Genomic DNA, 24,136 nt, shown 5'->3' on the forward strand with positions numbered 1-24,136 from the left:
GTGTTTTTAAGAAAGACGGCCTTTTAAATACTAATTAACATATTGATTACCGAAGTGGCCTCCCCTGTAAGCCTGGTGGTTTCTTGGTGGTCTCCTCGCCCTACCATAATGTTAATAATATAAATTTTTAATTTTAATTTTAATCTTGATCGTTAAGTACAGGTTCACCCACCAGAAGCCGCGGTACTGATTTACAGAAAAAGTAAATTCAACAGTAATTTAAAGTATATCATAAATCTCCTGATCATACGCTTTTATGTGGCTTACACAAAGTGTAAAACCACACTATGTCGTTTTAATCCGTAAACTTTATTTATTTGGACATAACAAGTTCTTGGCAAAATCCAATTCCAATCAGTATGCTTTAAGGAACAATGTCACGGTATTTTAAGTTCTTTTTCCGATTACTTTCAAATTGAAGGCATCCTTAAAATAAAAACAACAACTCGAGGAACGTTTTGAGTCGATGTCATTTGAAATTGTGTGATTTTTCCATAAATTATATATAACATTATTCCACATGCTCGAGGCTTTCTACCGAGACTTTCAAGTATTATTTTACTAAACTTTGCTTCCAGCTACCCTCAAAATGTGAAGTGAGATTAGAATCAGTACAGGAATGAATGGGGGTAAGATTGGCACATCGTACTTCTTTTGCGAGCACGGTGACCTATATAAATTTTATTGTAGTTTTGGAAACGGTGCTTGGTGGGAAGTATTCAGAAAAAGTAAAAAAAATCGTTCGTCAATTTTTATTTATGAATGACTGAATGAATTATATAGGTGCTTATATAGCGCATTTACAAAGCTCAATGCGCTTCACAATTAGAATTTTGGGATGAGATCGGACATCAGCATATAAGGCGCCCATGGCAGCCGCTATCCGTCCATGTGTATGATCTCACCCCACCACCCAACCCATGGAATAGAACAGACCACAACACCGGGAACTTCATGCCCTACTCTTTGCGATGAGTGTGTGGGTTCTTTAACGTCCCCTGCTGATTATAACACTGAAGATGCAGGAGACGGGGCCTACGGTTTATCGTCCTTATCCGAGAAGACTGGAATGTCTAACCATTTGCAGATGTAATTACAAAGGCAGCACATTCTCCACATCTATTTTAAGACCCTGAGTGTTGGTCCGGTCTGAGAGTCGAACCCGAGACCTCCCGCACGACAGTCCGGCGCTCTACCACTGAGCTAACCGGTCGGCGGTTAGCTCTGAGGAATGATCTTATATGCACAAGTCTCTGCATGAGCTAACTGTTATGACACAAAAGAAAAAGAAAACACAAAAGAAGTTGGGGTTGTTATAGGGTGGCATTAGCATAATAGTGTTTTGTCACCCCATGCATTCAACTCGTCGTACCACTCTCTTTCCACAAAAATGCTTAACTTGAGGCCGAGGTCTTCTCTTATAGACAAGATAACAAAGATTAATGTCTCGCGGCTCAAACCGCTGCAGAAGATTACGCTAGGAGCGAAGATTGTCGGCGACAAAGAAGAAGTGTTTGAGTCACACGCTCACTACATCGCTGATAAAGATGGTGAAGTTAATGTTTGCCGTGACTCGTCTCTGGGAGGATCTTACAGCGGAGTTTCACCCATGGGATTGTTATGGAGTATGAAACCAGCACCGGGACAGAGAAAAGGAACTCGACTGATGAAATCTGATGTCACCAAACCGTACAACATCGTCGTGAACTGTTTTGATGGCCATGTAACTTCGCACGAATCTTCGTTGCAGCCTTTGTCAAGCGAGACATTTCAAAAGTGGTACATGGCGGATGGAGTGAAGAGAATTCCTGTGAGAGAAGGAAGAATCCATGGGACATTGTTTCTACCACCAGGAGAAGGTCCTTTCCCTGGTAAGTAGCGAAAGTTCAAATCGTTGCAAAGTACCAGGTTATCAGGTTACAGGTAGTTGGTTTCACTCTTAAAATTGAAACATCAGGATTTGTTTTCTAAAATAATCGTAATTTATGCCAAATAGAATAAAATTTCACGAAAAACAACTTCAGCATGAGGCTTTTAATTTTGTTCAGTCAGTTTCCTATATTTGTTCTGAGTCTTGTGTGTGTGGCATAATGTTTTTTGGTTAAAAACGTTTTCATGCGTGCTTGAATTATTAAAAGCCACGTCACTGACTAGCTGGAAATATCGGGAATCGCTGGACATGCTCGAAAAATCCTGATACATTTCCTGAAAATCAAGTTTGGAGAACTATCTTCGAAATGTAATTGTAACATTCTAAAACTTTATAGTTTCCGAGAAATTGGGAATACGAGTTCTGTCTCATGAAGCATAAATTACTGTGAAAAATGGCCATTTGTTTGTATTTTAAAAAGTACTGTACGTGTACAATGCTAGGAAACAAGATTAATTGCGAATAAGACCCTTGCTCCCTTACTTTTTAGCAATCAGTACTGTAAATAGTTCTGCGGTATTTTTAAAGGATTTCAGCACCATTTAAATAATTACCATCTTAAGCTTTATGTGAAAATACAAAACTTGAGTAGCTTCAGAAGCTTAAAATTCATCTTGGTTTGTCGAATGCGATCAGCTGTTTTCAAATTTGCATAATATGGTAATAAATTCCATTTGGAGGCTAGTATTCACCAAAGAGACGTAAAGGCTTCGCCTCGGGGAACTTTCGAATTGCTTCGCGTTCATACCGTGGTTTCTAGCAGGACTCTGTAAAGTGAGGAAACGGACGGCGGATGCGGACGACGGACAGCGGATGGCGGACGGCGGACGGCGAAAAAAATTAAACATTTAATAATAAATGAAAATAAAATAATAAATGAAAATAAAATAAAAAATGAAAATAAAATAGAAAATAATAATGAAAATGAAATACTAAAAGTCATATCATTAGTGGAAGCATCTTCGGATCACTGCGCTGGAATCTCGTCGAAAAATGCTTGAAAAGTTCGGAACATTGCAAAAAAATGTTTCATATTGCATTCTCCAAGCACTCACGTATTTATCTATCTTATTGTTGAGCTCATGTGGGAGATAATCACCAAAGACAGTGTTCGGATAATTTTCACGAGGCTTCGAAAATTACCAGGAACCTACTATTCGCGCGCGCACTCGTGAATAATCTCTCTATCTTTTTTATTTGTTGTTTTATTTCATCAGAAATAACTAACTAAAGGAACTGGATACTGGACTGTTTTAACTTTGCTCTGCCTCTTCACTACGTCCTTACTATAGTCTTAAATCATTTTACTGGTGAGTATATAGACTGGCAACATTTAACTTACATTACTTGCCAAAAATTCGGACATTTTATTGGCGATGTTTAATTTTAGGACACTCTTGATCTCGTTTCTGACAAATTCAGTCGGACAAAAATTTCAGAAACTTTGCTGAAACATACAGAACAGGAATTAGTCTGAAACGACATCTGTGAAATTGATAGTTTTACTGCACCTACAAGGTTTTACAGATACACCGTCATTATTGATAGTGTAAAGTCACAAAAAAAAGATACAGAGATTACATACAAGTGACTCGAGTGCGCGAATAGTATTTCTGCAACTTCCGAAGCATTCTGAAAATTATCCAAACACTGTCTTTAGTGATAAACTCATATTATTATAAGCTCAAGAATAAGACAGATAAAGAGATAAATACATAAGTTCTTGGAGAATGAATTTAATACGAAACATTTTTTTTGCACTTTTCCAAACTTTCCAAGCATTTTTCGACGAGTATCCAGCGCAGTGATCCGAAGATGCTTCGACTTAAAGTGATGCGATTTTTAACATTTCAATATTATTTTTTATTTTATTAACATTTTTATTTTTTATTTTTTATTATAATTATTTAATTGTTTTCGCCGTCCGCACTTTACAGTGTCCCCGCGCTAATTTGCTTATGCGCGCACGTTATTCATGTCGCAACGTCACACCACAACATGCATTAAACACGTGCGCCGAAGAAACTGAGCTGGTAGCCTTTGAATTAAATTCGCTTGCAGTTTATTCTTTTAACTGTCAGTGACCCCCACATTATTTTGATAGACAACTTTCTCTTCTAATTCTCGACAGATGGTAGAAAAATGGACCAAAAAATATCAATGTGGGAAGTATGAAAAGTTCCTATTTTATGTCCACGTGCAATCGAATAATCCTGCCATCTTGCGGCTGTTAGTCCTGTTAGGCGAGTGCAAAACTGGTCGTTAAATGATTATATTTACTTTAAAGAGCCGTATACCAGTTGAATCAAATTGATCAATACATGTAGATCCACATAAACAGTATTTGATCAGAAGAGATTTTGTAAAGCATATACATGCGAATATAATAGAAAAAAAGTCGACGTTTCGGCATCATCTTGATGCCATTATCAAGACTGAGATAAAATTAAATATGCAAATTGTCAATTAAAGAGCTAAAGAGTTTCTTAATTTGCATAAAGCAAAAAATTCTTAGGTGAAAACTATTGCACGCACATAGTCCGTTTGCACGTTTAGTATTGCTTTAAGGTCGCGGGGGACACCTTAGGCTCATCATTATGCATTTATTTAAAGCGTATACACGAAGTTCAACGACTGACATCGAGAACTTTACGACGAGATATTTGCATAAAAAATATGAGCACGCGCGCGTGATTTGATGTGTTTGCGTCTGGAATTGTTTGTCTCTTTGAAAACGCATTGTTCTCACCATAAAAGCGTGGAATATAATTACCATAATTACCATTTTGAAACCGTGTTTTGATCGGGACACCTTCGGAAATCTCAAAGTTTGGACTTTTCCGACAATTTTGTGGCAGAGAATTCAGCGCGGATATAGAACTTCATGAGCTGCCACTGCAGAGAGGTAAACTAGGAATACTGTAGTGTGTCATAACAGAGGCGGAATTTTAAAAGAGCGCTTTTAGAAAGAGGTAGAAGGCATTCAATTAAAATTTGCGCATTTAAACCGCCATAACTTGCTGGAAAACTTTAAATTAAAAAATCCGCTTCTGTTATGACACTCTAGAGATATTGACTGATTAGTTTTTGACAAGATCACAGTGTGCTGTCTCCTACTCGTTCTACAAACTCTGCCACGAAATCATGTTCTTCCCAATTTGGCAGTATCGTGGCTATAACATCGCCGTTAGCTACAATCTACCAAATAAAAGATGACATACATAATCCTTTATCATTTCTTTATGTCTCTGTAAAATTTGAGCTTAATCACATTCATAACAGCCGAGGAATAAGCGTTTTAAAAGATGCAGGTCAAGCAAAATTTCGCTTCATGAATTTATTCATGCTGTATATATCCCCCGCGACCTTAAGTTCGCGAATAAAAAGCATCCCATTTTGTTCTTACACTTTGCAAGCACGTGGAATTGATTTAATAGAGGCACAGGCATTGGAAGTAGTATTTCAAAAACGAGTGCGAGTGGTTTCATCGGGGTTTCCAAACACGAGAAAACTGATGAAAGCACTCGGCCCACGGCCTCGTGCTTTTATTGTTTTCGAGTGTTTGGAAACCCCGATGAAACACGAAGCACGAGTTTTTGAAATAGCTTCACGAAAACTTAATTTTTTATTTATTTTGTTTAATTAGCGTACAGTTTGCAATCGGGGCCTTATTGCAAACAGAGGATACTATTCACGAAAACATTGAATTGTTGCTTTCTTTTGTTTAATTAGCGCATAGTTTGTGATGATTATGTAAGATCCGTGTTTTTCACAACTAAGCTTGTTTACTTCAACCCCGCATCACAAGGGTTTGACGTTTTGTCAAACTCTACAGTTTGATATTTCATCAAACTATCGTGGAAAGAGCCTCTGTCCAGTGCTTCATCGAGTTTTCAAACCACACGCACCTGCCCAAATTGGCGTATCCTGATTGGCTTGTCAATTCATGAATTATTAATGAGTTTGAGAACATTGTGATCGTCCACGTAGTGCTTGTAAATGGACGACGATTTCTGTTTATGTCCGTCAACACGTTGGTGAAAGTGGCTTCGAGTGTAACCAACATAGCCCGCATCGCAGAGGCCACATTGAAATTTATAAACTAAACATTGTTGGTTAACAATGGCTGGCTTGATTTCTTGCACTTTGAGGCCTTCATGTAGTTTCCGGCTGACAAAAACTGGTTGGATTACGGTCTTGGTCTTTTAGCTTAGGTTTTTAAGACGCTGTTTAACAATGGTGGCTGAGTCTTGGTCTTTAAAAGGGAGAATGATCTACTCGAACCGTACTCGTTTTCTTGTGTTGCAAGGGGGTGTGCTGCTGGTCAGATACTTTGGAATCAACGAAGCGCTTCACAGCTGAGTTAAATAAGTGCCGAGGGTATTTAAGTTTTGATAACACATCCTTCAACCGATCACATTCCTGTGAAAAATAGGACCAATCAGACGACAGCCGGTAACAACAACAACAAGCTTTATTTGCATGACTGTAAATTTGTTACAATATTGCAAAAGCGTAAACTTATTAAGTAATAATATTAATAATAAAAAAAATAAAATAATAGCATAATAAAAAAAAAAAGGATTAGATCGAGCATAGTGATGATTAGGCAGCGCTTGTATCGACTATCAACATGGCTTTGGTAATGAAGAAGGAGCCCCGTGTTTGTCGGCTTAACGTAAACTCTGGTCTTGATTCTTGGCGCTACGTTTATTAGATCAACGCCAACAAAAGGCATAGAGGAATTATTCTCAACCTCTATCGTAAATTTAAGGGAGGAGTGGCAGTGATTGAGGGTGTCCAAAAAGCTGTCAGCTGATGGAGGTTGAGAATAATTCCTCTCTACCTTTTGTTGGTGTTGATCTAATAAACGTAATTATATTCGCAAGTATATGCTAAACAATATTTGGCAGAGAAAATTGCATTTCATGAATTTATTTGTAATACTCTTGGACAAACAGACACTGAGGCCATATTTAGTCACGAAGCCCGATATTTCAGATTTAGGGTAGTCTTTTTCGGACACCTTTATTAATATTATGAAAATCTGACAACAGTGGATCGCGAACTTTCGGTTTTGTCAGTCTTCTTAATTGCCCAGATTTTTTATTACAGCTTTCTTTAGCATAATTGTCTATTTTTCAGCTGCTACTCGTCCGCTAGAAATTACGATAATACTATCCTTGTAGGTATCTACAATACGACTACAAATGATGTACAAATTCGGCGTGAAAATTCAGCGACAATGACTCTAAAGCAAGCAGGGCAACCGAAGAAACAATGAACTAATCTATAATAATAATAACAATCTTTTATTAGGAAAGCTCCATTCCTTGACTTGTTTCCTAGCGTTTCAAAGTGCTTCAATACAAAAGAAAAGATATTAGCCAATTTTTCAGAGTAAAGGTCAGCTTCGAGCCAAAGTGGCGCATACTGCCGGAGCTTATACCGGTTTCCTTAGCATTAAGCAGCTAGGAGTATTTCTACTCCCCCCTGGATGGGATGCTAGTCCATCGCAGGGAACCCCCCAGCATTATTTCGCCGGTACCCATTTAAACACCTGGGTGGAAAGAGGCACTATGAGAGTAAAGTGTCTTGCCCAAGAACACAACAGTGACCCCGGCCAGGGCTCGAACCCGGAACGCTCGCTCCGGAGTCCGGCGCGCTAACCATTAGACCACCGCGCCTCCCATAATTTTTCAGAGTAACTTATCCATAATCAATCAGGCACCACTTTGGAATAATCAATGAGCCAATTTTGTGATGAACACTTGTAAAAGTTGTTTCCATAAGCACCTAAACATTATCCTGTAGCGGGTCTTATTATTTTTGCTCTTGCAACCTTTTGTTTAGTTCCTTTGCGTTTTTCTTCAGCGAAACGCGTGCTTTGATTGGCTCAGATCTGTTTAGAAAATATTTGTATAAAATTGTCTTTTAGAACTCTTTGCACGTTTCACATATTCATACAAGAGTTAAAGTAATTATTATGAATATGATTATGATTATTATTTTTATTATTATTATTATTATTATTATTATTATTATTTAAATCAACTCAAGGTAAAACATGAACGTAGATAACGTAAAACACAATGCAAGGTTAATTGGACAGCTAGAAAGGCTACTTTATTGCCCAATATTTCGGATTGACAAACCTACCTTCTTCGATTCAGGTACTGCAAAGCTAATCTACTCAAAGATCCGGCTTCACTTCGCTACTGTTTGTCCAAGTGGTCCTTGCATTATTAAAGATGAACGTAGATAGTCCGATAATTGTTTTATTAATTCACAAATTGCGGACAAACGCGTTTTCACAGCTAGGGCAGCTCCCAGAAAACTGATTGGGATTCAATGTAATAGATACACGTCACTAGACTGTTCACGGCCCTCTATTTTATTGTATTTTTCCATCGATGATGAGCCCGGGGAAAGAACGGCAAGAGAATTGGACGGCAGCGCAAAACGGTAGGCGCGAAGGGGTGGAGGGCGGGGAGGGAAAAAAAATTATCTATTTTCCTTGCGTTAAAAAATAGAGAGGCTGTAGACAGTCTAACACGTCACACGTTTACTGATTCCTTCAATACATCACACATTCCTCTGCGCCCGTCACCCGAGCGAAGCGAATATATCCTTCTTACGGCAACAAACGTGCGAGCCCCGACGAAATACGAAAAAGACTCCGCGTACCAGATCATCTAAAAATCCCCTTCTTCCTACAGGTGTAATAGACTTGCTTGGTGCCGCTGGAGGACTTGTGGAATTCAAGGCTTCCCTCCTGGCATCTCATGGATTTGCTGCTCTTGCATTGGCCTACATGGGCTATGACGATATACCACTGCTTCCACCAACCATCGACATTGAATACTTTGAAGAGGCAGCTAACTGGCTCAGCAATCATCCAAAAGTCTTGCCGCGTGGTATTGGTATTCATGCCATATGTTATGGATCATGGATTGCTTTATTAATGGCAAGCCTTAACATGAAAGCCATCAAGACTGTTGTGGCTATTTCACCTTTGATAGTTGCTCATACTTTACCATTTCAATACCAGGGAAAGGTCTCGGATGTAGTTCCTCTTGAAAATAGCAAGAAAATAACAACAGAGGATGGCTGCTGCTGGCGTTACGCAGTTCCAACGCTCACCTCCGAGTATAGCCCCCCAGTTTCCAAATACTCAGCTTTTACACCAGTCAAAAATATCTCTTGTCCTATTCTACTAGTCTTTGGAACCGGCGACCTTCATGTCGATCCCGAGACATCGCAACTGATATTTGATCACTTGAAGACCCGTGGAAGAGAACATCTGTGTTCTATTTTACGTTATCCCGAAGCGGGACATCTCATCGAGCCGCCATACTCTCCACTCTTAATGCTTCATACAACGGAACTACCAAACCGCTCGGTGATCCCCACCTGGTGTGGGGTGGGGAGACACAAGCTCACGCTAGAGCTCAAGGAGACGCCTGGCCAAAAATCTTAAGTTTTCTGCGAAGAAATCTTCAACATGTTTAGTCCAACATGTAACTGATAGCAGGCCTTGGTCGCTTGTACTACCTTTTTTGAACTATAATCTTTCCAAACGAGTTTGCCATTTTACTGATCGAGGACACTGCTAGCATTATTGACGATCGTATTGGTTTTTTAAAAGGATGAAAGGGACAAATGATTAGATATTGAGTCACAGGTTTTGTTTTGTTTTACTGGTTTACTCTTTACTATATCAATGGCCTTGCAAATTTGAGAATACTCCAGAGCTTCATCGTTGTTCCGTTTATATTCTGATGAAGATTACAGCCATGTCACTTTTTTCTCACTCGTAATTTCATTTGAAATTTGTTACTTGTATTTCCTTTGTCATTTTTAATTTTTTCATTGTCAGTTTTGATAGGTTTTAGTTAGTTTAAGTTAACAGGTGAAGAGCCATGTAATGGATACACTCTTAAAAAATCATCATCATCATTATCATTTCGTTCCGGAGCTGGCATAGCGAAGCAACGGGATTTTGGTAATGAATACAGAATATCGGGAAAGTAAAACAAACTGAGTAGTTTCATCGATTTATTTTTTTACTATATCTATAGCCTTGTAAATTTGTAAATACTCCAGGTTTTCCTCATTATTCCGTTTCTGGTTGAGTACAGCCAAACCTGTATCAAGCGGTCACCCTTGGAAAATGGACATGTGATCATCTTGACCGTTAAATACTGGCTCACCCAACAAAAGCCGCGGCACTGGTTTACAGAAAAAGTAAATTCAACAGTACTTTAAAGTACATCACATCTCCACATCATAAGCTTGACTTCCCAACGTTCATTTTTGTGTGGCTTACACAAAGTGTAAAACCACGCTATGTCGTTGTAATCCGTGAAAAAAAATCTAATTACGATCAGTATCCTTAAAGGAACAATGTCACGGTATTTTTTCGATTACTTTCAAATTGAAGACATCCTCAAAATAATAGTTTTCCAAAGTACTTAGTAGAACAATCACTAACGAAGTTGAAGTAAACCAACTACAGTTATACAAAGATGGTTACGACCCTTGAATATTAGTTGCACTTTTCAGTGATATGCGAACTCTGAAATTCAATCCTCAATCAACGGTTTACACTTTTTGCTGGCGTCAATCATCTTAGCGGACCTCTCGGGAAACAGACGTTCACTACATTGGGTCTAAAGGTCACGTCTTTCAGTTGTGATTGGTAGATTTCGATCCATTTTCTTTGTTTCTGTTTTTCATTGCTCGTTGGCTGTCGCCATAATTATGATTGACGGCAGCGAAAAACGCAATCGTTAGTTGGATTTTGAATTTCAGAGTTCGCATTTCACTGAAAACCGCAATAAGAGGGATTGCGAATGACAAACTTTATAAAACTGGCCAATTTTTTAAAGATGTCATCCGTGACGCACTCCATTGTGTGAAATACACCAGTTGGGACTTTGTACTAGCTGACTGCGCGGCTTAATTGACGTGCTCGCTCATTAACAGTAAAGTTTAAAATCATTTAGCGGTGTATTTTCTGCAATTGCTTTAAAATGGAGGGTAACTACCTAATAAGCTGCTGCTTAATACATGTATGGATTTGACCGCAGAAGCCGAGAAAACATCCTTATGGCACAAGTTTAAACTTCTGAGAATCTTTAATGTACATATTCTTAAACAGGTACAGATTGCACCTTGCTAGAAGGAAAGCTACGAAAAGAACAGCTTTTATCTCGGATTAAAGCGGAACTGAGCCAATAAACTTATTGCTGATTACACTTTTTACACTCCTTAGTTCTTTCTAAGCCGCAGAGGTCTCATTGCAGCAAACGTGGAAGCTGAGGACTCGTAGACTCTTCGAAATTAAATCAGCTTAGTGGCTAGAGCCAGAGACTTTGATAAATATTTTACAAACTTAAACTGTCACTTTTTAAAGCAAGTTATAGACTATTTGTATGTAATCCAATCGTTTTTATTCCCCGCCAAACAAATCAAGGGGAACGAATCATCGCTTTGTTTCATTGACTGACATCTTGTAGGATTGTAAGGTTTGTAGGTCAGTGCCCATTATATTTGGCAAGAGGAAATATCCTTAAGGTTACAGATTGTACTCAATAATGCTGTGCGATTTTTTTTTTTTTTTTTTTTTTTTGAAAAAAAAAAAAAGAACAGCTCACACTAAGGACCACCGAACATCCTCACGTGTCATCGAAAATAACAATTCCTTCTCACAGTTCTGACAATCTAAACTCAGTCATTAGGATGTCTGATAAATTGTTTAACATTATTAAAATAGATTAACCTAGTTTGGAAACAAATTAACCTAAGAAAAAATTGACCTAAAACATATGTATTTACTTTATTCACCAGTAAAAAAAGGGAAAGCCAAAACGAATGCGAGGTAGTGCTTTTTGGACATATCTCAAATCTTCGTAAGAGATTGCTTGGTAAAGTAAAAGTTCCGAAAGTAGCGGCAAGTTTCTGATGTGAGGCACGATAGAGGTTACTGCGTGTCCTAGTGGATTGCCTGACAGGCTCAGCATCTTCAAATTGGGAATGAATCGAAAGCTCTCCAGCAGACCACTCAAGTCATGCCCATCCATATTTAAATCAGTAAGCAACAAATCTTTCAAACTGGGGAAGAAGCAAAAGCTTTTTGTAAGCGGAGCGAGACAACCTCTCACGCTGAAACCACGGAAAATAAGGTACTCCAAAGGCAATGTTTTGTTGATTCCGCCAAACAGCGTCTCCATGTGGTCAAGTTGCAAAATACTTCCATCCACCCCAGTTAGCACAAGTCGTTTTAGGGACGACATTTCAGGAAGTGACTGACCGAGAGCAGTAGCAGTAGCTGGAGTCAGGCTTATTCCATCCAGTCTCAGGTGCACCAGATCTTTGAGTATGAAACCACCGACTGTGTTTACTTTCGCTGTGCAGCAGCAACCTGCGTGAACCATAGGTTTATGCCCTGTACATGCAGTCCCGTCAGATTAGGAATGAAGCCTAAGCCCTCCAGCAGGCAGCACATATTATGTTCATCCATGTTGAACTCTCTAAGCTTTAACCCTCTCAAATTCGGGAAGAAGCGTAAGCTTTCAGTGAAGGGAGCGAGACAACCTCTAACGCCGAAAAGATCGAAAGTAAGGCTCGTGCAAAGGTAATGTTTTGTTAAATCCACCAAACAGCACATTCATTTCCTCACCTTGCAAAATACTTCCATCCACCCCAGTTAGCACAAGTTCTTTTAAGGACGACATTTCAGGAATTGACTGACCAAGCGCCGTAGCAGTAGCTGGAGTCAGGCTTACACCATGTAGTGCCAATTCCACGAGATCCTTGAGTATGAATCTACCGATAGGGTTAACTTCCAGCGTGCAGCAATCTGCGCGAGCCAGATGTTTGCCGTGTACCATCAGTTCCCTCAGATAAGGAATGAATCTTAAGCTCTCTAACAAACCCCACAAGTTATGTTCATCCATATTGACCTGTCCAAGATACAGCTCTATCAAATAGGGGAAGAAGCGGAAGCTATTGGTGACTGCTGCAATACTGCCTTCCACGCTGAAACCACGGAAAATAAGATTATACAAAGGCAATATTTTGTTGAATCCGCCAAAGAGGGCCTCTATTTCCTTATCTTGCAATATGTCGTCATTGCCTTCTCCTATTACCTCTATTGTGTTCAAGGACGAAATTTCAGGAAGTAACCGACCAATTGCCGCTGTGGCTGCTGGCGTCAGGCGTATTCCATGTAGTTCCAATCTCTTGGACGTCCTACGTACAAAAATGTCGCTTGTGCGTAATTCCACCGTACAGCAATCTGCGTTACCCAGTGGTTTGCATTGTACGCTCAGTGCCGTCAGATCAGGAATGAATCTAAAGCTCTCCAGCAGACCACACTGGTCATGTTCATCCATCTTTAGCTTTTCAAGCTTTAACGCTCTCAAATTGGGGAACGTGTTGTTTAATCCGCCAACCAGTGCCTCCATTTCTTCAGCGTGTAAAATACTTCCATCCACCCCAGTTAACTCGAGTTCCAGTAAGGGTATCTCAGGAAGCGACTGACCGAGTGCCGTGACTACTTTTGGCGTCAGGCTTATTCCACACAGTTCCAGTTTCTTGTACGTCCCCTGTGCGAAACTACGGACTGTGTTTACTTCTACAGTGCAGCGATGTGCTTGACCCAGAGGTTCACCTTGTACGCTCAGTGCCCTCAGGTTAGGAATGAATTTCAAGCTCTCCAGCAGACCACACTGATCGTGTTCATCCATGTTTAAGTTTTCAAGTTTTACCTTTTTCAAATCGGGAAAGAACTGTAAGCTTTTAGTGAGTGGAGCCAGAGAACCTTTCATGGTGAAAACACTGAAAGTAAGCTCTTTCAAAGGCAATGCTTTGCTAAATCCACCAAATAGCGCCTCAATTTCATAAGCTTGGACAATGCTTCCATCCATCCCAGTTAACGTGAGTACTTCTAGGGTCGACATTTCAGGAAGTGACCGACCGAGCGCTGCGGCTCCTGCTGGAGTCAGTCTAATTCCACTCAGTTTCAATCTATTGAGAGTCTTATGTGTGATACTAGTAACCAGTGTCTCCACTGCAACAGAACAAGAATCACTTAAGCCAAGGTAAAGAGTGGTGATGTTATTAAATCTTGGTAACAAAGTGGCAAGCTTCACTGCTCCAGCTGATGTCAAGTGACAGAAATCATTGTACCTAAAACCAATCTCCAAAGAACATTCAGTGGGGTTTTGTACATGTTCCAAAAGATCACATACAGAGTCATCGCTCTGTGTAACTTCAATCCTTTTTAAATGTTTACATTTTCGAATAGCTGCACCAAGAGCTTTCCCCTGTTGGTCGCTTAGCTGATAAAAACATCGTAGAGATGTTAGAAATTTCAAATATGACATCTCTGAACACAAATTTGAAGAGAGAGATGAAACAGAATCAACAGTTGTCTCTGTAAACAATCTGACATGGTCACCATAGCGCAGTATCAAATCTGTTATGTAAAACTGAAACTGATCATTACAGAAAGAAAGGATGGAAATGAAAGAGCTATCAGGACCGAAATTTACGTTCTGAATCTTTCTTACAAAGTCTCCAAATGTGAGGACTTTACAGCTTTCAGAAAACAGTAAACAGTCGAGACGTTTCAGCAATTTATACAGTATTGAATCTTCAAAGTACCCATCGATCGAACTGAATTTAAAAATAAAAGTACCGAAAAGGGATAGTTTAGGTACATCAATCACTTTTGGCAGAATTTCAAGAAGTGGTCTGTTGCTAGTGACGCGGATGACTCCACCACTGCAACCAAAACAATGACTTAAGAGTTTGGCTTTCGAGTGAACTTCTCGGAAGGAATCGTAAACCAGGTGACTGAAGCTCTTCTGCCTATCAGTGACGTCACACAGTGGTACGTTTGTCTCGTTTTCTACATCTGGTATTAACTTTGATAAATCCAGTGTTGGGTCAGAGATTCTGACTGATTTCAAGTGTTCGAGAACCTTCACTGCTCCATCGTCAGACAAACCACAAACGAACTGGAAAACATTCTCGAAGGCCTGACAATCCTCCAAGGTGCGGACGTGTTGTTCAATTCCACCGAGACTTCCTTCAGGGACACATCTGTAGGTTATGTACCACGCCGCTAAGTACTCTTGTATGCTCTTGTGGATAAAGGATACCATCTCCATTGGTTTTAAGCTTGGTCCGTACTCAGACAGTTGAAGAAGACCAATAATGAGACTTTCTTTACCACGCACTTTCCCGGGCAGTTGACCATACTTGAACACCAGATCGCCTTTCAGAAGACCGGCTAACGCAACCTTTCCCATTTCAGCAAGGAACTCCTTGTAATCATCTTCTTTTAGCTTCAACATCTGAGAAAAGTGTTTCCTGTGGCTGTGCTGCACAATGTGCTCCACAATTTCCTGATACAATTTGGTTTTACTTTCAATGAGCTCAATCAACGTTTCCTTTTCTTCCTTCCACAATAAGCAGAAAAAGAGAGTCAGCAATGGAACTCTTGCTAGGTCTTCCATCTTACTCTTCCAAAGAAACTGCAACAGATCAGCTACCTGCGTTTCGCTATCCAGAACTTTTCCCATAAACTCCTTTCTATCGGAGATATTAAAACCGGTAATCTCGGCCTGTATGTCTGCAGGTCCTCGTATCTCATCAGCTCTTGAAGATCGAGTGGTTACCAGGACAGTACAGTCTCTCAAAATATTTCCGCTGAATATTTCGTAGATTGGAGAGTTGTTTCTACTGCCATACTTTTCTTCTGCTTCGCTTCCGGTACGATACTCATCGTAGCCATCAAACACAAGCAGAACTTTGTCTTGGTTCTTACGGATGTAACCGAGGAGATCATCTACTGATTGTTCCTCATCCTCTGGAAAAAGACGTGAGCAGCTTATGACTTCTCTTAACGTCTGGCACTTGGACACTTCTTTGAGATTAATGGACACTACAAGCTCAAACTTCCTCAATGCTTCTTTCCATTCCTCATCCATCTTCGCCTCTTCAAGATTTGACCAATCCACAAGCAGCCTTTTAACGAAAGTTGTTTTTCCAATTCCAGTCTCCCCTTGCACGAGGATTCTCTTTGGCACAGCTTCGTTCTTGGTTTTCTCAGTGAAAATTTGAGTGTAATGGCCCAGTTCCTTTTGTAATGACCCAGCTGTGGTTTGTTCCCCTTTCACCCAAGAAAGTCGAGTGTAGATCTGGTCAAGGTCAACCTGAAATGCTGAGGACCACACAGTGGTGGGAACCTTGGCTGTTTTTTGATAACGCTCCGCCAGCTTTTTCTGAAAGGTTTTCACATCAACAGTATCCACAGGAGAAGCATCTGACGAGATAAAACATAAAAGACAACTAAGAAAGCAAATAGTATAAACATGTTCACTTGATTGATTGGCAGACACAGTTTTGGAGGTGCATTCCTCAAATTCGCTTCCACCTTCTAAACGTTCACAAAATTTGCTTAAGAACTTTAAAAATGAGTTAATTTAGCAAGGATTACAAATAACAGTGACAAATAAATAAATGTAAAATTCACGTTCATTAAAAAAAAAAAAAAGCGTTTAAAAGATTCCCGTGGAAGCAATCACTGGCTTGAAACAATCAGTTGTGACTTACACCGAGCTCTGAACTAGGCAAAAATTGACTGACTCTATAGAGCAAAATTTACCATTTTCTTCGGAGGAGAAACAGTCAAACAGTCGTTGTTTTGGCCTTTTAAAGAACCTAAAAGTAATCAGAATACTAGTACAATTTTCTACAAGTCTAATTTCTACACGTTGTTATGAAAATTACTTGATTTGTTTCGTTCTCATTTAAAACAACTTCGTCTTTCACGTCTTGTGAACAGCTTGATTTTAGCAATTTGAACTGCAACTGTCGAAATAAAATCTGCTTGTTTCTTTGGATTAAAAATTACAAATTAAACTTACCTGGATTGGTTTCCTTGATCCTCTCCTTTCTGACTTCAAGCTCAAGTTGTTTGACTTTCTCGCCTGTCTCAGACACATCTTTTACTACTTTAGCGAAACCATGCTCCAGTTGTTCCACTTTGTCTTCTGTCTTGGAAAGCCCTTGCTCTAGCTGATCTACTTTGTCATCTGTCTTGGCGAGCCCTTGTTCCAGTGGTTTCACTTTGTATTGTAGTAATTAATAATGTGGTTTTTTGGTGTATTGTTTTTTGGAAAAGATTTTGGTTTGTCATCTGTCTTGGCGAGCCCTTGCTCTAGCTGATCTACTTTGTCATCTGTCTTGGCGAGCCCTTGCTCCAGTTGTTCCACTTTCCCATTTGTCTCAGCAAGTCCCTTTTCCACTCCTTCAACTCGGGACAGCAATTCTTCATTGAGGGTTTTCTCAACTGACTCAAGTTTTTTCAATATTTTTTCACTCTCTTTTATCTGCTGTTCTTTCCATTCCAGCACTACCTCCAACTGCTCATCATGTTCCTCCAGTTGAAATTTTGTTGAAGATATCAATTTGTTCTCTTCTCTGCTGTGCCAGTGATTCTTGAATGGCTGTTTGTTCCGCGTCCGTTTTCGTGAACTTCTTAATGAGTTCTTTCACATCTTGTTGCACCAGAGAAAGGAGATTTTGATCCACAGCATGCCCCATACACAGCTGGCAACCTAGAAATAAAAATAATATTAAGCCCAAAGGAAATTCGTGTTTGTGTTTGGTATTTGATCTGGCTGATTACAACATGGGTTTGGTAAGGGGTAGCCTAAGGTGAGACAGACCAACTTCTGAGTTAGGATTTCGAGTTGGATTTGGTACTGACCAAGAATAAACCATATTTTTAAAGTATAATTATATGCTGTAAGCATAAACACATACAGTAAAATTCCGGTTATATGCCCCCGCCTACAAGCCCCTCTGGTTATAGGCCCATCTACCTGGAACAACAACAACAAAAAAACCTTCCGATTATAAGCCCTCCCCCCTCACCAGGATACAAGCCCCCCTCTGCTGGATGACAGTACTGAACAGGGTTAAATGTTGCTTTATCACGACTTTTAAACTTAAAAACGTATTTTGATGAAGATTGTCGTAGCTCGTTGCGAAACGTTTTTTTTCGTTCCACTTATAGGCCCCCCCCCCCCCCCACCCCCGCAAAAATTATAAGCCCACCCAAAACCCCTTACGAAGTTGTATAAGCCCAGGGCTTATAACCGGTATAGGATGTAGTGTCACCCTAACCAACAAATGAAAGCTAAAAGAGAGCAAACAGGAGTGGAACTAACCGCTAGCAAACAGGAGTGGAACTAACCGCAAGCAAACAGGAGTGAAACTAACCACAAGCAAACAGGGGTGGAGCTAACCACAGCCAACCAGGAAATCCTGGCAAAAAAATCCTACTCGAAAAGCCAGCTTGAAATCCAAATTGAAAATCCAACTCGAAGTCCAACTTGAAATTCAACTCGAAATCTTAACTTGCTAATTTGGCAACCTCAGCTGTGGTAAGAGATGAGGTGTTGTATGGGGTGTAGTGCTGTAGGGGTTGTCATGGATGGGATGCGGTAGGATTGACAGGAAATAGGGTGTGGGGAGAGTGGAAGAGAACAGGATGCCAAAGGGCGGGGTCGGTAGGGACGGGGTGTGGCAAGGGTGGAAGGTGTGATAGGGGCAGTAAGCTTTGAGCTGTGGAACCATAAGGTGGATAAAATACAATGTATAGTGCAGCAGGATGCAAAAACACTGCAATAATACATGTAAAAACTACAGATACATGTAGATTGCCTTGTCTCTTCTGTACAACTTAATACAATATTCTCTTGTTGCCTGTTCATTTCTACTTGCCACAAGAAAGCGGTCTTAGATTTGAGTCCAAAATCCCTCATTATGACTCTGATTGGTTACTACTTAAACTCGGTCAATTAAATTAGGTTAGGAACTGCAGAGGGTTGAAGTCTCATTGATGTTCATTCAAGCATAAGTGGAACGAGGATCAGAGCATGTGATAAGAGACATCTGCTACTTAAGTCAGGTTTTGCTAAAAGGATCAGTTTGTCATTCTAGATTGTTTAGGAATTGGATGTAATTTATTTCGACACCAGAATCCCCAGCTTTCTGTACACAAAATACACAGATCAGACAAGTTACTAACATTCTAGATCTGTGGCCCTTTTTAGTAAGTGTTCCACTGACATAATTATTATTTCTTTCCCAATCCAATGCAGTTAGGATTCTTTGATTCAAATTTCACAAGATAAGTTGAACGGAATAATGATTTAATCTCAACCATTCAATCATGGCCTCTACATATATCTGATATTGTCATATAAATGTTCTATTTAAGAGAAGTTACAGTTGAATTAACGATTTACATTATTCAGCTCAATATTTGAAAATTGAATCAGAGAATTACTTTTTTGTTAAAATGATTGTATTTACTCAGACAGACACTGATTGAAAAGGGACAAATGGCGAGGACTTTAAAATTCAAGGACAAAGAATAAATTATGCATAAGTCCTTATGCAAAGATTTGTTACAGAAAACAAAAATGCAAATGCTATCAGTGGTTTCTCTCAACACCCAGGGTTGACTCCTGATATTGAAAATTTTAAAAATTATTTAGGAATCACTTAAATCCTTAAATGAACTTACAGTATATAATGAAAAATGTTCTAAAGCTAAGTTATATAATTTACAGTTACCCTTTGTTTTCCAGTCAGAAAGTTGATCTAAAGTGGTCTTCTCTATACCAGCAGTCAGCCCCAGGCTTTTCACCAAGGTCTCCAGCTTGAAGAAACAATCATTGAAGAGGACTTCAGTCCAGTGAGTGACATTACAATGTCCCCAATTGTTTCTAACATTTTCTCTGACATCATCAGCGCAAGACTGAATAGAAATCAATGGGACTGGGGAGTGGAAAATAGGTGCAGGACTACTATATCCCAACATACGAAGAATGGCACTCATGTCCAGTGACTCGTCAAAGGCTGAAAACTCAGCAAGATAATCTGGCAGGAACAACTTGGCCAAGTCGACTGAATTGTTGATATTGTAGTTGTAGAGAGTTTTATGATTGCCATGACTGTGAAGATTGTTGTTAATATTCTGAAACTTCAATCTTCTAAGGTTAGGATCAGCACTGACATGATGATAAGTCAGTGTCTTCAGGGTACATGGTGCAGTCAGACCACGGGAGTAGGTGTTATTTACATAATGTGTGTCCATTTGTTGTCTGACAAAATCTCTTAATACTGGAGCTGCTACTTTGTTCATAGCAATTCCAACCACAAGCCATCTCTTCTCCTCATCAGAGACCATCATCATGAGATTTTAAATTTGCTCTAATTGTTTTCACAGGTTATAGACATGAGGTACATCTTGAGGGGCTGGAAAAAGACAAGGAACACAACTTAGAGGATTTTAAGCAATACTAATCACTTGTAGAACGTTGGAACTTTAATAGAATACTCTCCGCAGGACTTTTCAGTAAATATTTACAATAAAAGAGGTAAAGATAACAGTACTTTAAATTACAATTCTAAATTCTAAGACTTACAAATATAATTGCAATTAAATTAAATAATAATTAAATGTTGTGACCAATTTAGAAACATTTTGCATTAATTATGGTAGATAAATAAAATAATGAGAATCAGTCGAGAAATCAATGAACAAACAAACAAATGATAATTTATTTACATGTAGATAATCAAGTAAAATATGGCTTGCAAACGTTATGCAAGTTACTATGAAATGTGCGGTAGTTCTGAACTAACCTCTCAATTTAGAAATAGTCCTGTGCTAACCAACGGGTGACGTATTCAAGTGGCAACAGAATTGACTTCCAAGTCATTAAGTGCATATATGTACATTGTATACTGTGAAGATATAAATTGTAGATTACCGTAGTAATAATTAGTTTAAATACAGTTGAACCTCCTGCAAGTGAATATCTTAAAAGTCACTATCAATACAGTCCATATATTGTGAGTCAGACCACAGGGGTCTATAAACAATACTTTGAGTCATTTAATACATGTACAAATGCATCTGTTTTAAGCCCCAAGAGTTTAGGCTTTATTCAAGAACACATCAAGTAATTCAAAAGGTTTCAGAAAGTCTAGTGACACGCAATTTCCAAGTTGTATAAATTCTACTTTTGACTTAAAAGGTCATGTCACTGAAATACTTGATGATAAGTTAGTAGGCATGACTTCAGATAAGGAATTTATATATGGTAAGACTTTAAGCCTATTCTTTGGTTTAAATGTTCAAGAGTTTGTACTCTGATTAGACCACACATGATGAAGTGAAAAATATACAAGGCAGTTATCTCAAGACTCATTCTGCTCTATCCCTTCCGAAACCTTTTTTCCAACATTTAATGTTCTATACTCAGGGTGTATCTTACACTATTAGTGTTATAGTTTTTCTGAAAAAAACATTTAAGAAACAAGTTTGGGGTATTCAGTTTCACTGATTATTGTGCACAGATGATGCAGAATTGACTTGAAGACCATTAAGTACTTTTAATTAATTAGTACTGTGCAGATAAATGAAAAATATTCGTTAGTAACAGGACAAACAAATAAAAGTAACAGTGAATACAAAATTTTAGTGTTCTTTTAAAAAACTCAACTGTGCAAATCTAAAACAGCATTAATTTATTTTTTTAAACAATAATATATTGTTTTGATTTGATTTTGAAATGATAAGTTTTCTGTTTTTGTATTTTGTAGTTCCATAAATTATCCATACCTCCCGATGGAAGGGATTTTCCTAAGTCCCCACCATACCTCTGGAAATTCCAATTAAGTTTCATACATTTCCTTTAAGTTTCTGCCTTTTAGATCCCTCCAACCTGCAGGATTTCCCAATCCCTTTTTGGGGGGTTGGAGTGGGGGGGGGGGGTATGGAACCAAGCTATACCAAAATGAGATGGTAGACATTTACTACAGTGATATATGATTTTTATGTGGTTTATTCATTGTGCATCTGACTGATTTTTGGATTTCCCTTGCAACACCAATAGATTCCATTCCACAATTCCACCCTTCCTAGTCCCTGTGGCAAAAACACTTGATTTAATTTTAGGAGACAATAATTTTTGTTAAATGAACATTTAACATTTCATTAAGCTACAATGTTGGGTATTTTTGCTCATCAGCCAACGTAGCAAACTGAGATGTGCTAGTTCTAGCCATATTAATGCAACTGGTGAGTAGACTAGACACCCTATGCAAAATGTGTTGCATGATGTATTTTTATTGGCAAGTAGAAAGAAGCTTATGTTCAAGCTACAATCCATGTGATAGTTATTTTATTAGTACAGAGTGATCTGAGCTAACATGATCCTGAATTATGAATTAGTTTAAAGGTTGTTTTTTAGATTATAACTTTTAGATTGTGTTATTTAGTAATAATTACCTTTGGATCAATACTGTAGATTAGTTTTTTAAATTTTTAACTTACATTTCGATTTTAAATTAGGTTTTAACTAAATTTTAAATTAGATTATTGTTTATAGTAGATTCTTAATTTTTTTAGTACATTAGAGAGGGCCACAAATTTATTAGTTGCTAACTATTACGTGTAACCCTCTATAAATAAAGTTTGATTGATTGATTGATTGATTGATTGGTTGAATGGTTCCTGTTTCGTATGGGCAGTGCCAACAGTTTGTGATTTAGAAACACATCGCCACAAGGCTGATGCCCAGAGGGGGGGGGGAATTTCAAATACCAGGGATGATCGAATGGGGCAAAAATCAATTACCGAAAAACTTCCCAAGGCTTCCAACATAACCAAAAAAAATCCTTACATCAAAAATTGGCCCCTCAAAAATCAACAGCAAAACGCATTTGTTAATGTACTTTATTCGCTGAACTACGTAGCCAAGGCACTACCACGAATCTTCAGATTATTTTTAATACCCAAAAAGATCCTTTCTTAAATCACAAAAATACTTGCCAAATTTTCCTACCCAAAAAAATCCAGGAATCGAAAATTTCAAACCCAAAAAAATCCTTTGATCATCCCCATCACTTAATATCCCGAGTACCCCCCCTGGGGGCTGATGCTATCCTTTAAAGGTTTGAACCATTCAGAATTCAGAAGTTCATCGTACGTGTGGGTCATTCACCAATCCAACTTGAACAGGCTTTTGGATTGCATACTGACTTTCGTTGAATTTACAGAGTAGTTTTAACCCTTTCACAACTGTGGTAGTGGTAGTGCCTTGGCTACGTAATTTAGCGAATAAAGTACAAACAAATGCGTTTTGCTGTTGATTTTTGAGGGGCCAATTTTTGATGTAAAAATTTTTTTTGGTTATGTTGGAAGCCTTGGGGATTTTTTTGGTAATTGATTTTTGCCCCTATTCGATCATCCCTGTTATTTGAAATCCCGAGTACCCCCCCCCCCCCCAGGCATCAGCCTTGTGGTGATGTGTTTCTAAATCACAAACTGTTGGCACTGCCCATATGAAACAGGAACCATTCAACCTTTAAAAGAATATAGAGACCAGAAAGTACAGTAGAACCCCGGTAACTCGAACTCTGAAGGTAAATGAAAAACAGTTTAAGTGAACGGGGTTTCAAGTTATCATACGGTAAAGTGCAATTTTAACTTATTTTGGCAGAAACTGAAACACGCTTATGTATTCTTATGATCATACACCATAGTACAGTACTGCGAATTCATATATGTTTGACCAAAATTGGAAAAGAGCTAATGGGATACTTCATGGGCATCCGTTGCGAGTTGCAAGAACTTCAAGTTATCGGGGCAAATTTGACCCATAACAAATTTTAATCAAGGGAAACAAAATTTAGTTTGAGTTAGTGGGGAATTCAAGTTATTTGAGTTCCAGTTAACCAAGTAAAAATGACTGAAAAGTGGGATCAATCCAAGGAAAATAGGACTCACCTCGAGTAAGCGGGGGAGTTCGAGTGAACTGTATTCCAACCAATATTTGGCAAAGACTTGAATTGATGTACTGCAGGAGTCAAATAAAATTGTACCTAATCTAACATTCACTGATAGCAGTAGAACAGTTTAAGCAAATATCTTGATCACCAAGGATTCTGGAAATTCTGGGAGCTGTCTCCAGAGCCGCTTGTCCCTCTTAGCCGGCTGAGCCTTGGGCACAAGTGGCTCTGGGGACACAAGATTTGATTGGCTAGATTTTTAACAAAGACAATTTAAATCTAGCCAATCAAATGAACCGTAGTAAAATCCCTTAC

The 24,136-nt window shown here is 38.8% G+C and overlaps 2 protein-coding genes and 2 pseudogenes across 2 annotated transcripts in view; 1 reads left to right on the forward strand and 3 right to left on the reverse strand.

Moving 5' to 3' along the window:
• Positions 1 to 24,136, reverse strand: part of LOC144651021 (acyl-coenzyme A synthetase ACSM4, mitochondrial-like) — a 77,864-nt gene that overhangs the window by 22,954 nt on the left and 30,774 nt on the right. The gene's annotated exons all lie outside the window — the stretch shown is intronic.
• LOC144651002 (bile acid-CoA:amino acid N-acyltransferase-like) lies at positions 1,302 to 9,454 on the forward strand (annotated as a pseudogene).
• LOC144648053 (uncharacterized) lies at positions 5,875 to 6,797 on the reverse strand (annotated as a pseudogene).
• On the reverse strand, positions 11,582 to 20,213 carry LOC144648054 (uncharacterized). Its single transcript, XM_078507696.1, has 3 exons — positions 19,595 to 20,213; positions 16,873 to 17,073; positions 11,582 to 16,268 (listed from the first exon to the last, which is right to left on the reverse strand). The coding sequence occupies exons 1-3, from the start codon at positions 20,211 to 20,213 to the stop codon at positions 12,532 to 12,534; spliced, it is 4,557 nt and encodes a 1,518-aa protein (XP_078363822.1). The 3' UTR covers positions 11,582 to 12,531.

The sequence above is a fragment of the Oculina patagonica genome, chromosome 4 (genome assembly GCF_052425735.1).
Source record: "Oculina patagonica isolate OP01 chromosome 4, crgOcupat, whole genome shotgun sequence".
Classification (NCBI taxonomy): domain Eukaryota; kingdom Metazoa; phylum Cnidaria; class Anthozoa; order Scleractinia; family Oculinidae; genus Oculina; species Oculina patagonica.

Bases quoted from the DNA above. Each gene is read 5' to 3' on its own strand.
- LOC144648054 (XM_078507696.1), bottom strand. From the start codon at position 20,213: ATGATGGTCTCTGATGAGGAGAAGAGATGGCTTGTGGTTGGAATTGCT. The intron at 17,074-19,594 runs GTAACTGTAAAT...TACAATACAAAG, and splicing joins TTCTGACTGGAAAACAAAGG to TGAAACCACTGGAACAAGGG. The intron at 16,269-16,872 runs GTAAGTTTAATT...TTATCTCGTCAG, and splicing joins GATCAAGGAAACCAATCCAG to ATGCTTCTCCTGTGGATACT.